This window comes from Aulonocara sp. 'chitande type north' Nkhata Bay, linkage group LG4 (assembly GCF_057382095.1).
Source record: "Aulonocara sp. 'chitande type north' Nkhata Bay isolate Kocher_YH1m ecotype deep benthic linkage group LG4, A_spYH_male_GT1.1, whole genome shotgun sequence".
Lineage (NCBI taxonomy): Eukaryota > Metazoa > Chordata > Actinopteri > Cichliformes > Cichlidae > Aulonocara > Aulonocara sp. 'chitande type north' Nkhata Bay.
The window spans coordinates 25,982,143-25,997,253 of NC_141347.1; the positions used below are offsets into that span (position 1 = coordinate 25,982,143).

Consider the following 15,111-nt stretch of genomic DNA (forward strand, 5'->3'; position numbering starts at 1 on the left):
TCAGTATTGCCTCAGAACCAGTCTCTACTGTAATTCCACCCTCACCTTAAACCAATCTGTCACTCCTACCACACATCTCATCAATGACTTGCTGATAATGCATATTTTTATTTAGATTTCTAAAGCGGCAATCATCATGTCAAGGTTTCGCTTAACAATAAATCAATCAATAAATCAATAAATAAATTCAATAAATTAAAAATAATAATAAAATGCACCCGTAATTGCGCATACTCGCCGCGAGAGGGAGACATTTCATGCGTGTCGCTGTTTCTGCGACGGAAGTGGGAAGTCAGAGGAGGCTGTACCTGCTGTACAGCTGTGCTCCGTGGCTAACAGCTAACCTCCGTTGTGAAAGTATCGGGATCCGCTAATTAAATAAGTCATCTCGACAGCCACTCTGAGACTCTGACTTTAACATGGGAAAAGGTGGAGGCACATTTGAAAGGCTTCTCGGTAAGTTAACAGCACATGCGTAAGTTGAGAGTAAAATAAGCAACTATAAGGCAGAGTGCGATGTTTTCCAGCGTATTGTTTTGACAGTCGATCGGGCTGTGGCTCCCAGGCCAGCTAGCTTTTTTTTTTCCTAGCCTGCTAACAAATTCGCTGCTATTGTTCGAAGGCCAAGAAATGCTAAGAAGTTAGCTGAAGCGAACAGTTTTAACTCAAAGTCTGGTCCAGTGTTATCGCCTTGCTTTTAGTTAAGCTAACCAAAGCTGTTGTTGTGTTCCTGTGCGTTTCATACACGGTAATATACGATTAGCTGTTACTTCACACATTAACTACCCCATATCCAAGGAAACCAGGCAGACAAACACAACGCTGGTATTCGTGAGGCGTTCTGTTGTCCTGAGTTTTTTTTTTTTAAAGACCACAACAGGTTGATTAGTTCGCTGACACATGTCTATAATTAGCGACTGGGATACTTTGTGATCCACGTATAGACCTACGCTAACGTCAGATGGCTAATAGTTGCTTTTACTCCATGACTAATCATAGAAAACAAGGCGTCTCTGTCATAGCATGTTTCAACAGTTACCTTGGTTTAAAACGAGTCCCAAGTGAATTTCCAGTTATGCAACAACAAGTTTCTTGGGCTACAAAGATGAGCAGGTTAACTAGCGAACCTGGATGAAAAATGTATACACCCAGTAAATGTCAAATTATTTTGTGAAGTGTCAAATGAATACGCAGCTGTGCATATTGATTACTATTAAACAATTTTCAGACATTTTAGGTCTCTTTAGTTCAGCTGGAGAGTTTTGCCTACTCTGCCAATGTAACCAGTAATAATTTGATATTTGAGGCCTAAATATCAAAGTGTTTGTATTAAAACCATCAAATAGGTTATAAATCGTGTGTTTGATTCTTCTTACCAGTGATGGAAATGGTTTCAGAATTTGAATCCATTAAATATAATTCCTGCCGAACTTATCGTTGCAGTCCCAACTTGTTTTTCTCAAGGATTCAAGGGTTTTTATTCCATTTCAAACGTGTGTATTCACATGAGTTGAAACTAAATTTAGCACTCAGGTCCCTGTTTAACGCCAGCAACAATGAGAACACACAAGAGAACAATATACAGAAACAAGGAAGAGAAAACATATTTACAGTGTCATAGAGAATGAATAATCATTTTTTAAGGGTATGGAGGATATTGCAAATGCACAATTGGTGTCTTTGTTACGATTGGCTAGGAGAAGTAGACACAGAAGCAGTCTAAAAGCATGGTGGTTCTGCTCTTGATACTCTGTGGCCTCCTGCCTGAGGGGAGGGGAACAAACACTGCATGTGCTTGGTGAGTGGGGTCTTTCAAGATAGAGGAGGCCCTTTTCCTGTATCTGCTGGCGTAAATGTCTGTAGTGATGGGGAGGCCCTCAGCAGAGGCGTTTTCTCTGCCGTCCTCAGGACACTCTTTCCCCACAAATCTGCAGAATAGGTTTAAGACTGAGCTAACAAGTTCCTCGTACTGCAGCCTCCTGAAAAAGTGGAAGCGTTGGTGTTGGTGTCTTAACCAGGACGGAAATGTTGTGACACCAGATAGGGTTTTCAGTGAGATGTACACTAAAGCTGGTGACCACTTCCACAGTTGTTCTACTGATTTGCAGGGGCGGAAGCTAGTCTTTGTCCCTTCTAAAAAGCACACTCATCTCCTTTTTTTTTCTTGAACTTGATGCAGAGATACTACACCTGCACCACCTCTGCAGTTGTTTACCCCCTGCCTGTAGTCAGAATCATTGTTGTTGTTGAAGCATAAATTTTACCTGACGTTCAAAGTATAGAAGCAGATAAAAAAATAAAAAAAAGTCTGAACTGAGTAATGCACACCTCTAAACCTATGATCAGATTCGCAGTTTTATAGCAGATGTCATGTGTATTTAAAACATTTAATCTTTTTAAATATATTTAACTCAATTAAACCACCATTATGTGTGGGTGATTGCTGAATTCACAGCACACATCCTTCAGTTTGACATGTAATAAGATGATATTTGGTTCCTAAAAATTGGGCAGTTTTTTTTATTTTATGATTTGCAAACAGGTCGTTTGTTGTGCTGAAAGTTGGATTAGGTTCCACTTGTATTTAGAAATGCAAATCAAGACCAGGTTTCATCTACTAAATGCATCGCAATCATATGCCAAACAGGATTATCACTTCGTGCTATCAGTGCTTTCCTGTTTTCCCCACAGTTCCGCAGGGCATAACAAATGTCAGACCCAGGACTGCAGCGCTTTGGCACACCTGAATCATATGCAAGGCTATTTTCTTTCTGACAGCTGAACTCACGGAAGCATCTGTAGCAATAAAATATTTTTAGTTATCCCTGCTGATGATGATATAATAAATAAGTAGATCTCTATTATATCATTAAGGTTTGACACCTCAAACCTTTTGTGTGGTAATAGTTTGATATCATACAAAGATCGATCTGGAGTCCTACGTTAATAGCAGGAGTACAGATGTTTCTATAAAGATTAAAGCATGTGGAAGAAGCGTTTGTTCATGTGTAACTGCCGGTGCAGTTTTGTGGAGCTGCTGTTGTAGATGCCATTTGACAGACATGCATGTTAAAGCTTTCTGTACTCATGCAGATAAAGCCACCAGTCAACTGCTTCTGGAGACTGACTGGGAATCCATCCTGCAGATCTGTGATCTCATTCGACAGGGAGACACACAGTGAGTGATTCTGTCTTCTTCCCCTCTACAGTCACATCCTCCAGCAGCTGAAGATTTAATACAGCTTCGACTATTGTCTTCAATGTTTTTGAAATAAACATACTTGAGAGTTTGCTTATTGAATTTATGCCAATGATTCTGCATTAAGCGATATCTGTGTTTTTTGTCCTTGCAGAGCTAAATATGCCATTGGGGCCATTAAAAAGAAGCTGAATGACAAAAATCCACACGTGGCGATTTATGCACTTGAGGTAAGACGTGTGGAAAGTATACAATCAAAAATACAAAATCTCTGTTGCCTGTAAACATAGTTTGATTTTTGCTTTGGTTGGTGTGTTCTCTTGCTTTGTCACCTAACTGTGGGCAATAGTAGACTTGGCATCTTTTGCGTTGGGTTGTTGAGAATAATGCAGCCTCACCCTTCAGGTCTTGGAGTCAGTGGTGAAGAACTGTGGCCAGACGGTGCACGATGAGGTGGCGAGTAAGCAAACCATGGAGGAACTGAAGGAGCTACTTAAGGTGACATTCATTTTATCTACTCCCTGTCTGCTCAGTTCCCATCACACTCTTTTCAATGCCATTCAGAGATGGCCTGTGTTGTCTTCTTACTGTGAAGCTTAATTTGTTGGCAGAGGTCAGGCGGAGTGGTTGCTTTGGCTTAATCAATGAAGAGTTTTAGTCTTTATTCAAACCTTTATTCAAACACAGGCTCCAGATTCCCAAAGGTGTACATGTTAGAGTGATGTTAAAGTGAGCAGCCACACAGTGGTCTGATATTAAAGTAGTTGATACTAAATGAACTTTTTAAAAAACAGGTTTAGCGTCTTTACAGTGCTTCAATTATATATTTTGGCTGGAGGCTTCATAAGCTTTCCCCCTCTCCTATGACTGCTCACTCTTTCAGCTGACTGGATTACAGCATGAGCTAGCAATATTTGATTGGATCCTAACTGTATCATGTGACACAGGCTGTATACCTCATGCTGGTTTCAACTTCCTGGTGATGTCATTGCCTTGTGACAGGAGTCTTTTTTTTTTTTTTTTTTTCAGATGAAAACAAGGGACTTCCCACCTCACAGTGTTGATGAATTCAGTGTGTTATTTGACAGTAGAATTCAGAAACAGGGAAAGTAGACCTTTTTGCTTTAATTGTGTGTAAATTCCTTGACTTCCAGAAACAGACGGAACCAAATGTCAGAAACAAGATCCTTTACCTGATCCAGGCCTGGGCTCACGCCTTCCGCAATGAACCCAAATATAAAGTGGTTCAAGACACCTATCAGATCATGAAAGTGGAAGGTAAGCTTGAACGAGCCGAGTGCTCACATCTGAAATGAAACCAAAGGATCTCTGAAAGCTTACTGACCCAGAAAATGTTTTCTAACAGGCCACTTAAAACTGGGTGATACCAGTTCAGATGATTTGTAATGATAAAAAACTGATTTTATTGATTCAAATTTCATTGTCAAAAGGTACATCAGCAGCTAGAAGTTATTGCCTCTTTGTGATTTTTTTTTTTTTTTTTTTGTAGCTGTTGTAAAAAGATTTTCTGCTTTTGTTTGTCTGCAGGTCACGTTTTCCCCGAGTTCAAGGAGAGTGACGCCATGTTTGCTGCTGAGAGAGTAAGATATTTTGTGTTTCTTGTTTTACTGATGTGTGAAGAGAGTTATGTTTTTGTGGCATGTGCCCCTTACATTGAGAAGTAGTTGAGTAATGTGATGTCTGCTTTGTTTATCTAGGCCCCTGACTGGGTTGACGCTGAGGAGTGCCACCGGTGCAGAGTCCAGTTTGGCGTTATGACAAGAAAGGTAGGCCGGGCCTGCTTGTAACTAGGCCACTTGGAGGTTTTATGGTTTCCTTCATTCATTTGATGCTGTGAGTGTGTGTCTGCGTGTATGCGGTACCTTCTCACGGCGCATGTGTGGAAATCAACCTCATTTTGTGTCCTGTGCTTTCCCAGCACCACTGTCGAGCCTGTGGTCAGATTTTCTGCGGCAAGTGTTCGTCTAAGTACTCCACTATTCCAAAGTTTGGGATCGAGAAGGAAGTGCGTGTGTGCGAGCCCTGCTTCGAGCTGCTTAACAAGTGAGTCCACAGATGTGGTGATTAAAATGTTAGAATTAGTGTGAAAAACAGGCTGTGTGTAACATGGTGGCCCTGGATAGTACAAGTGTTTATGTCTCACAATTATCTAGGGTGCAACAGATTAAACACAATAAACACGTGATTGATTTTATTCAAGGTAAAAATGATATGTAGCTGTGATATGACTTGTAAAAAATGATAGGTTAAATATGTGCAGCTGTGGTGCTGAGGTAAAATGCAGAGAATGTGTTATGGAGAGAGGAAAGAGGGCAAATAGATGTGTGGTGGAATGAGGAAGTGCAGGAAAATATTCAAAGGAGGAGGGAAGCAAAAGAAAAGTGGGATAGTAGGGGAGATGAGTAAAGTAGACAAGAGTACTAGGATGTTAGGGGTACAGCAGAGGTGGAAAAGGCTTAGAGTGAGCTGTATGTGAGGCTGGGCGCTAAGGAACGAGAAAATAATTTTTATCGACTACCTAGACAAAAAGATAAAGCTGGAAAGGATGTGCAGCACGTTAAGTTGATTAAGGGTAGTGATGAAAATGTACTAATGAGTGAGAGTGTGTTTTGAGAAGTTGGAACAAATACCATTAAAGAAAAACACGGAAAGACTTCTAATGAAAAAATGGTATGTAGATATATGAAGATAATGCCGGTTTTAAAAATAAACTATGTAAACGTATGCAAATGATGTCTGCGACTGTGTAACGTGTTCTGAGGCATGTTTGCACATGTTTGGCAGCTGATACTGAAAGACTGCTGGTAACACTGGGTGAAACATGCTGTGTAGTCAACTGCTCCAAGCAGTCGTTAAATTGTCTCACTCGCAGCTGGTAATTCACAGGACAATGCAGAAAGATTTTAGCTGGACGTGTCAAGCTAAAATCAGGAAGTACTTAGTATGCTGCAACATGAGTAGTTAAGTTTTTTTTCTAAAAAGAAAAGAAATACATGGATTGTGAAAACATGCAGACTATGTTTGTGAGCCTGTCTAGTAAGTAAGTAAAGTTTATAAGGCTTTTCACAAGACATGTTGTCACAAAGTGCTGTGCAAACAAAATAATTATAATGAAATATGATAGAAAATTAAAATACAGTTAATAGCAATACAAAACCAGGCTCAAAATAAAATGGAGATGATTAATAAACAGTGTCAACAAGAGCTTGTTTAATACGTTTTTAACTGATGTCTATCAGAATGAACAGCTCAGAAAGCAGTTCAGTTTCCTTCTTTTGGCATCAGAAGAAAGTAAGAAAAGCGCTGGCTTTTAAAATGGACTGAAGCAAAGTGGAAAAGTGTTCTGTTGTCAGATGAATTGAAATTTGAAATTCTTTTTGGAAAACATGAATATTATATCCTCTGGACTGAAGAGGAGGTGGTTTGCTATCAGTGGTCAGTTGCATTCTTGATGGTACTGGGGACCTGGCAGCCTGCACATCTGGAAAGGCATTATCGGCACTGAACGTTTTTTAGAACAACATACGCTCCTAGCCAAATGACGTCTTTTTCAGGGAAGGCTTTGCAAGACAGTAGTTGAAGAATATGCCTGCACTCCATACCTTTCACTGATTGAAAGCAGCAAAGAACACCTAGAATCCCACATCACACAGGAATTGGACAGCATTCCTTAAGAAAAATGTTTAAGTGCAAAAGAAAATAATAAATAATACTGTATTATCAAATAAGTTATGCAAACAACATAAAACGCCTTGTTTTATGTTGTAAATAACATTTTAATTTATGCCTTATAAATTAAAATGTTATTTCCTTATTATAAAACTTTCTTAAATTAGTAGCAATAAAACAAGTTCTGACAGTATTATATTTCTTGATTGAGGTAGCGCTAATGTGTATGTGTGTACACACACGTGAGCTAGTGAATGAGTGAGTATGTGTGTGGGATCCTTTAAAAGAGCATGTGGCGGCTGCAACAAAGCAAAGTGAGCATATCAACAGTTGTGGTTTGAGGCCGTTTTTCCTGCAGCAGAAAACAGACATTCTGATGATGATGATAATATTATTATAATGATGATAGTATATGTATGTGTGTGTGTATATATATCTGTATTTTCACTATCTCTTCCACAATTTGGGGGGGGGGGGGGGGCAATCTGGACAAAATTTGTATGAACATCATCGCACATACAACAATAAATAATGTTGAAGTAATTAGAGATGGCACGATGCCACTTTTTTTATGTCCGATACTGATATCATAAATTTGGATATCTGCCGATACCGGTATGAATCCGATATAGTGTATTTTTCAATCAATAAAACAGGTTGTTGTTTTTTTTTATATCTTGCTGCATTTTGTATAAGTTCATACTCACGTTTTAAAAAAACAAAACACTAAAGCTATTCTGTTATACCTGTATGCAAAAAATACACTGCACCCAAAATATTTCATAGTTCAGCAATACTGATCAATCTAATAAACCTGAACCTACACGATCCTCCCTATTCTGGTATTTTAAAGAGTACTTAGCAGAAATATTAAACAACCTAACTAATAGGGTTGTCAGCTCCCAGTAAAAAAAAAAAAAAAAAAAAAAAATAGGGAACCACCCACCCTCCGCCTCGTGATGCTTAATCGACGTAATCAACTAGAAGTAATAAATCAGATATTAGGACATTTCAGCTTCGACTTCAAGAAATCGTGATATGCGTCTTCACTGTTTCCTGTTATTTATACACAGAACAAAGAGCTGATGAGCCAGATGTATTGATGATAAGGGTTGTTGTTTACTGTTTCTCTAATGTAGCAGCTTTCTGTATGTTAACTGGGGAAAAATACTTAAACACAAAAATAACAGAACTTTAGTGAATAAGAACGACAAACTAAAAACAAAGGTGTGTACCATACTTGGAAGCATTGTTTGTCAGTGTGTGTGTTTGGATGGAGATCCGAAATCCAAATGGGAGTAACTTGAAAGTGTTTCCCATGATGTTTTGTTGTATTGTTCTCTCTTTGGAGTGCTACTGTTGTTTCAAGCAGCATGCTTGAAACTCTGATTTACAAGGTTATTTGTCCTCCCTGATCCCTCTTCCTTAGCAGCCACCCCTCCCTCTCTCCTCCACTTAGGAAAGCTGAAGGAAAAGCCCCTTCCTCAGGCTCTGCTGAACTGCCACCTGAGTACCTGACCAGCCCACTGTCCCAGCAGTCACAGGTAATAATTTGAAACTCTTTATATCAATCACTGTCTTTCTAGATTTTTTGTTTTTGTTTTGTTACCTGTTAAATATAGGACTTAAATGATTTTCGAGTTATTATATTGTTGTTGTTTTTTTACATTTTAGACAGCTTTCTAGCCTTTTTGGAAAAAGTTGCTAAAATTGTCACACTGGAAATAAATAGTCATGTACACCCCATCATTCATTAGCTTAAAGAACCACCTTTACCAGCAATCACTTGAAATCAGTGTTTTCTAGCTGACTTTAATTCCCATATTGCTGTGGAGGAAATTTGTCCCAATCTTTCCTACAGTGTTGCTTTGGTTCACTGAGATTTGCAGGCAGAGCTCTCTTAATGTAATTCTACAGCATTTCAATCAAGCTGAATGTCTGGGCTTTATTTGTGGTCATTATGAAACCTTTAGTGTTTTCTTTTTCAGCTATTCTATTGTAGATTTGTTGTAATTTAGATGATCCAGTTGCAGCCAAGCTTTCGCTGTTGGACTCTCCTGCTATATATTTCTCCTGCTCTTCTTTCTCACCAGATGCCCCCCAAGAGAGATGAGGCTGCCCTGCAGGAGGAGGAGGAGCTGCAGCTGGCCATAGCTCTTTCTCAAAGTGAGGCTGAGGAGAAGGAGCGAATGGTGGGTTGCTAAGCTGAAATGCTCATTTTTGGGTATGGATGTGTTTGTTTTCAGCTAGTATATAGAATAAAAGCTGACACACAGCTGAATGCTCAATTGCAGAGACATAAGAACTCGTACTCAATGTATCCCAAAACCGATCCCACCCCAGTGACTTCCTCAGCTCCCCCAGTCAGTACCCTCTACACTTCCCCTGTGGTAAGGCTGTTTCCAGCAAAATCACTTATACTCTACAAAACATGTTTTCATGATTTTAAAAGCATGTTTGAAAGATTTTTATTATTGTTAAGCAAATTTTAAAATGCATTCTTTTTTGACTATTATGAAACACATTGCAGAACTCCTCTGCTCCATCAGCTGAAGATGTAGATCCTGAGGTACATGTGGTATATTGCTCTTCTCAAATGTTAGCAGTATTGCTGATTAATGGAAATGCTACACCGTGCTTTTAAAGCTAATAAGGAAATATGACATCATTCCAGCTGGCCCGTTACCTGAACAGAACATATTGGGAGAAAAAACAGGAAGAGGCTCGCAAGAGTCCCACCCCCTCAGCCCCTGCCCCTGTGACATTGGCTGAGCCACTTCCGGCAATCAGTCAGCCCGTGGAAAGTCACGTCCCTGTCCAGCCTGTCAACATAGTGGAGGTATGCTGAAGTTGTGAGCTCTAAAAAACCAAAATCAAGCTAAACACAAATGAGCCCCTGCTCATGGTTTGCCCTGTTCATCCCCTCTTTCAGCAGCAGTACCAGAATGGCGAATCAGAGGAGAACCATGAGCAGTTTCTGAAGGCTCTGCAGAATGCTGTCACCACCTTCCTGAACCGCATGAAGAGCAACCACATGCGTGGGCGAAGCATCACTAACGACAGCGCCGTGCTCTCACTCTTCCAGTCCATCAACAACATGCACCCACAGCTTTTGGACATCCTCAACCAGCTAGATGAGAAGCGATGTAAGCGTTGGCCTTGTGTAATTGTGTCCATGTTTATAGATTTCTCTCTCCACGTGTCCAGGCTCTGAACTGTGATGATCTGTGTCTTGTCAGTGTATTATGAAGGGCTGCAGGACAAGCTAGCTCAGGTTCGTGATGCTCGGGCCGCTCTCAACGCACTCCGGGACGAACACAGAGAGAAACTGCGTCGCGCTGCAGAGGAAGCGGAAAGACAGAGGCAGATCCAGCTGGCACAAAAACTGGAGATCATGAGGCAGAAGAAACAGGTACTGAACTGAATCTGTTCAATGAGAGTTCAGATATAATAGGCCATTACCATGCTCACAGGTATTTCTTTGGACCGCAGGAGTACCTGGAGATGCAAAGACAGTTGGCCATTCAGCGCCTCCAGGAGCAGGAGAAAGAGAGGCAGATGCGTTTGGAGCAGCAGAAGCACACCATCCAGATGAGGGCCCAGATGCCTGCTTTCTCTCTTCCCTATGCCCAGGTACACATTTTATACTCCATCTGGCCTCAGACTGAACTCAACCCAAGGATAATCTAGTCAGTAAATTCACTTGATATTGCAGAAACCAAATGTCTCAATAATAGCAGAAATATATGAACCTAAAGAATAAATTTCAGCTAATGAAACATTTTTTTAGATTTCAGCAGGAGACTTTTTATGTTTTTGAACTTTTTTAAGTTCATTGTAATCTTTTGGTGAAATTTTAATGCTGTCTTTATTTGCTGTTATGTAGATGCAGTCTTTGCCCCCCAATGTCGCGGGAGGGGTGGTATACCAACCCGGTGCTCCGCCCAGCTACCCAGGCACTTTCAGCCCCGCTGGTTCTGTGGAGGGTTCACCTATGCACAACATCTATATGAATCAGCCAGGGCAGACTGCACCAGCACAGTACCAGGCTATGCCTGGTCCTACCACAGGTGAGGAGGTTCACAAGAAAAAGGATCAGCTGAAAAGACAAGAAATCTACCAACTTTGGTCATCTGGTGTTACAATTAGCGATATGATCTAAAATCTTAATCGTTCACTACAATGTTTTGTGTTTCCTCCCCCCCTTTCTTTCAGATCCCAATATGGTTAATGCATACATGTACCCACCTCCAGGAACTAATGGGCAGCCCGCTCCTCCGCCTGGTCAGGCTCCACCCACAACTAGTCCACCCTACTCCACCTATCAGCCCACACCTACGCAGGGTTACCAGGTCTGACAAAGCTCCACTTAAATTTTCTGATTAATACATGAAATGCCACAAAAACGTTTAAAGATGAATGCATCTCACTGTTCTCTGTGTTTTGTGCAGAATGTGGCCTCTCAGGCGCAGAGTATGCCCCCCATGTCCCAGGCACCCCCCACTAACGGTATGGGTTATATGGGTTACCAGCCATACAATATGCAGAACATGATTTCAGCATTGCCGGGACAGGACCCCAATATGCCCCCCCAACAGCAGTACATGCCAGGCCAGCAGCCCATGTATCAGCAGGTCAGTTGTATATTTATGTATTTGAAGCTTCTGACAGACTAAAAGTTAATTGGTTCAACTGTCATTCACAGTTAACGCATGAAAGCTTTCTTTATTTTTATCTTTGGTATTTTTATTTAGGTTATTTAAATGTCAGTCCTGGCTAATCTTCCTATTTTTACTTGTGCATTCATGCTGCTAGGTTGCTCCCCCTGGTGGCCCCCCGCAGCAGCAGCAACAGCCGCAGCAGCCGCAGCAGCAGGCACCTCAAGCCGTGCCGGGCAGCGCAGAGGCACAGCTCATCTCCTTCGACTGAAGGGCCTCACGCTGCTGGGTCTAACACACTACAGCTCCTCTCCCTGTTTGGTCTCTTTCTTCCCTCTCTGGACTCTGAGGATACCCTCTGGAAACACACACATAATTCCCACTTTCCACCTCGCTGTGATTTTTGTGGCAACGTGAAATATTGTGATGATGTTGCAGAACTGTTGCTCTCCTTGCCTCTCCCCCGCTGAAGTATAAAAATCAGGAGGGGTGAAGCTGCAATGGGAAGCGCCATAACCAAGAACCTTCACCCTCTTCCTCCTCCTTTCCAGCTGATATGTATGTAGTATCTCCTTATTAAATGAATAACTGAAGAGCAGAAATAGTCAGTGGTATTAAAGTTACAGAAAATATGACCATTTAGGAGATTAAAAAAAAAAAAAAAAAGAGAGAGAGAGAGAGAAGAAGATGCAACCATCCTTTGTCTCACATTTTTCTAAATCCAAATTTGCATGTTGAAATTTCAGTTCTTTTCTGGAATGGAAGCAAATTATTTCAACGTGTTTTAACAGTTTAAGAAGTGACTGAGAAACATCTGTATTCACTGTTTAAGATGCTGTTGGTATGTCTGAAGAGTGACAGCACAGTCAGACACCTGGAAAAAATCTCACTAATGCATAGGCAGTAGTTTTCATATCATCCCTTCTCATAATTACAAATTAGAGTCTTCTTTTTTTAATGGGGGGGGGGCATTTATTTGTTGTGTGCTGCTTCAACTGTGTGTTAATATAGTTTCAGAGACGATGCAGGGATTAGCACGTTACGGGAAACTGTTTAGAAAATTAGCTGGGTGGTTGTTTTGTCTTCATCAATTATACTTAATTAACTAAATCATTAAAAATCCACAATTAGTAACAAAAAAATATTCATACTAAAAGCAGTCCAGCAGTTCTAATAGCATCTTGCATCCCTTCTGTTAAAGCGACTGGTGTTGCCGAACATCAAGTGCCATCACAAAATTGAAGCATATGAATTTAACCTGTAATAAAGTGCAAGTTTCCTCCAGGAGTCCCAGCCTACATTCTATTAGTTGTAATTTTCACATATACAGATGCCTGCATCGGGAGTACATGTGGGCACTCTTTCAAAAGTCTGCTTGAGTATCCAGAAGTGAAGAAAAGCTTGCAGAGCAAACATGATGTGCTGCATGTATGTATCACACACCCAATCAGTGGTTTCTGTAACTCTTCAGTTGGCATCTGTGAACTTCTTTATTCCAACATACTCATCTGACTTTGAAGTAATTTTAAAATTATATTTAATAAATATCTGGTTCTTACTGTCCACGTGCCTCGACTTGTATTTTGTAACCACACACAGAGGAGGGTTTGTTTTGTTTTTTTTTTAAAGCTTTTATTCAACTATATCCATTATCAGATTGCAGAATTGTCTTACAAATATAAAGACTATAGACTTACACTCATAACTGATGTGAACTAATAATTTAATGTCCTTTTGGTATTTTGGCTTCTTTAGAGTTTTCTGAAGATGAGGCATTTGTAGTATTCTTCCATCTCAATCTAAAAGAAGGAAACATTACAAGTGTAAAAGACATGCTGCTGGGAGGTGGAATCGCCTCTAAGCCGAGATACATGACTTACTATCCGCTCCATACGCATCCCGTTCCCATAGGCCAGCTGTCTGAGCACGTCGATATCTGGAAGACCCCAGTCTGGATTCCTGTATGCAGCAGAACCAAACATGGTCCATATCTTATCCTAACAGCCAACCACATACACATATTACCAAATAGCTGCTACTCACATTTTTCGTAGCTCCTCATCCAGCTTTTCATTACAACTTGGTGTGATGATGCCATTAACAGCATACACCTGAGAAATGTTTTAATTTGACATCAGTTAGTAGGTTCAGGTTTATTTGTAGTGTAATTAACTATCATTACATACCCCATATGTTATCAAAAGGCCGTTTTGTTTGAGGATCTGTCCTGCTCCACTGAACACTCCCTGAGAAAATGATAAGTAAATAAAATACTGTGGGGATATATCTCAAGCTCTTCAGTTGATTTATAAGCAACCAGGCCTACCTGGGCTGTTTTGAAGGAGCTGTATTGCAGTAAATTAATGGAAATAATAACGTCACAGGAGTTGTGACTCAGTCCTGCCCATTTCTCCCACGGATCACTGGCATCCAGGTGAACAGGTGGTAGCACCGTCTTTGCTTGGGTTGCAGCAATATATGCCTTGATACTGCCAACAAGGTGTGTACGAGCTTCATTTTAGATTTAATGTCAAATCCATAGACTTCAACAAATCACTTGTTTAAATAGATCATTGATTTAACTGGAATATGTTCGTAAATCTTTCTGTCACACATAACTATACTGACACGTCAACATGGCAAGCACTTTCTGAAAGGCACAAACCTCTCTAGAGAATCCTCTTTGATGTCTGATGGCTGCCAAATGACAAAGGGCATCTTCTGAGCAAACCGTATGATATGCTGGCCAGTTCCAGAACCAAGCTCTAAAGCAAATAACTGCCTGTGTGACTGGCTCTCCAACACATCTTCGAGCACTGAACAAACACTCTCCCAGTTCCTTTCAGCCTGAGGAGACAGCAGCATGGCCTGAAGGAAAAAGAAAAGAAAAGATGTGTGCCTCTTTTATCTAGCATTGCACTCCCATGCATTGCATTGTTCTCTTAGCGGATGCTTCTTACCTTTTATTTGCACTGGCGATAAAGGCCAGTGGAGGGAATGGCATGTTGGTGGAAGACAGTAGCAGCAGATGGGTGGAGAGATTACCTGGTTAAGAGGATTTCCTTCATGCTCCTTCCCAGTGTCCAAGTGCCCAGCATTGGTACACTACAGGTAGGACATATGCACATGCACAGCAAATAATAGGACAGCTATAGTCTTGAGTCACCTCTTATTTCTTTCTACTTTGCTTGCAAGGAGCCAGTCCACTTTACATTTTTAAAGTGGTCTTGACCAATAATTCTCCAATTCTGACTTTTCACTCATTTACTATTTTTTTCTTTTCTTTTGTTAAGCCTTGTTAAGAAAGTCCAAACACAGGACCTCGGATCTGGATCTGACATGGTTTCGGGCTGAATCTGAGCCAGTGGTGTTGTGGATAATGTCAAAGCTGATGAATTCTGAACACAGCAAAATCCCTTCAGATGTTGATCCACTATGCAATTCCACCTGGAAAGCATGTGACTGTAACAGCTTAATTTTTGAGCATTAGAATGATCCCAACCACACTGCCAATGCAGTAAAGACACCTGGATGGAAAAACAGATAATGGAGCACTATGAGTCA

General features: G+C 40.7%; 2 protein-coding genes across 8 annotated transcripts; one reads left to right on the forward strand and one right to left on the reverse strand.

The window, feature by feature from the left end:
- The first annotated feature begins 289 nt into the window (after nt 1-289).
- Nucleotides 290-13,110, forward strand: hgs (hepatocyte growth factor-regulated tyrosine kinase substrate). 6 transcript variants are annotated; one of them, XM_086289432.1, is made up of 20 exons: nt 290-456; nt 3,094-3,178; nt 3,354-3,429; nt 3,605-3,697; nt 4,354-4,477; nt 4,748-4,800; nt 4,918-4,986; nt 5,139-5,263; nt 8,319-8,433; nt 8,983-9,081; nt 9,184-9,279; nt 9,420-9,458; nt 9,564-9,728; nt 9,825-10,035; nt 10,129-10,301; nt 10,382-10,522; nt 10,776-10,959; nt 11,105-11,241; nt 11,341-11,523; nt 11,705-13,110. In XM_086289432.1, exons 1-20 carry the CDS (start codon nt 420-422, stop codon nt 11,816-11,818), a joined length of 2,319 nt encoding a protein of 772 aa, XP_086145558.1. In that variant the 5' UTR covers nt 290-419; the 3' UTR covers nt 11,819-13,110. The 6 variants fall into 6 exon arrangements, with proteins under 6 accessions (XP_086145558.1, XP_086145557.1, XP_086145560.1 ...); XM_086289431.1 differs by having other exon boundaries at nt 8,322-8,433; nt 9,822-10,035; XM_086289434.1 differs by having other exon boundaries at nt 8,349-8,433; nt 9,822-10,035.
- Nucleotides 12,115-15,019, reverse strand: LOC147332738 (methyltransferase-like 26 B). 2 transcript variants are annotated; one of them, XM_086289437.1, is made up of 7 exons: nt 14,508-14,997; nt 14,213-14,415; nt 13,874-14,036; nt 13,734-13,793; nt 13,591-13,658; nt 13,428-13,506; nt 12,115-13,346 (listed from the first exon to the last, which is right to left on the reverse strand). In XM_086289437.1, the coding sequence occupies exons 2-7, from the start codon at nt 14,410-14,412 to the stop codon at nt 13,299-13,301; spliced, it is 618 nt and encodes a 205-aa protein (XP_086145563.1). In that variant the 5' UTR covers nt 14,413-14,415; nt 14,508-14,997; the 3' UTR covers nt 12,115-13,298. The 2 variants fall into 2 exon arrangements, with proteins under 2 accessions (XP_086145563.1, XP_086145562.1); XM_086289436.1 differs by lacking the exon at nt 12,115-13,346 and having other exon boundaries at nt 13,347-13,506; nt 14,508-15,019.
- Between the last annotated feature and the right edge of the window lie 92 nt (nt 15,020-15,111).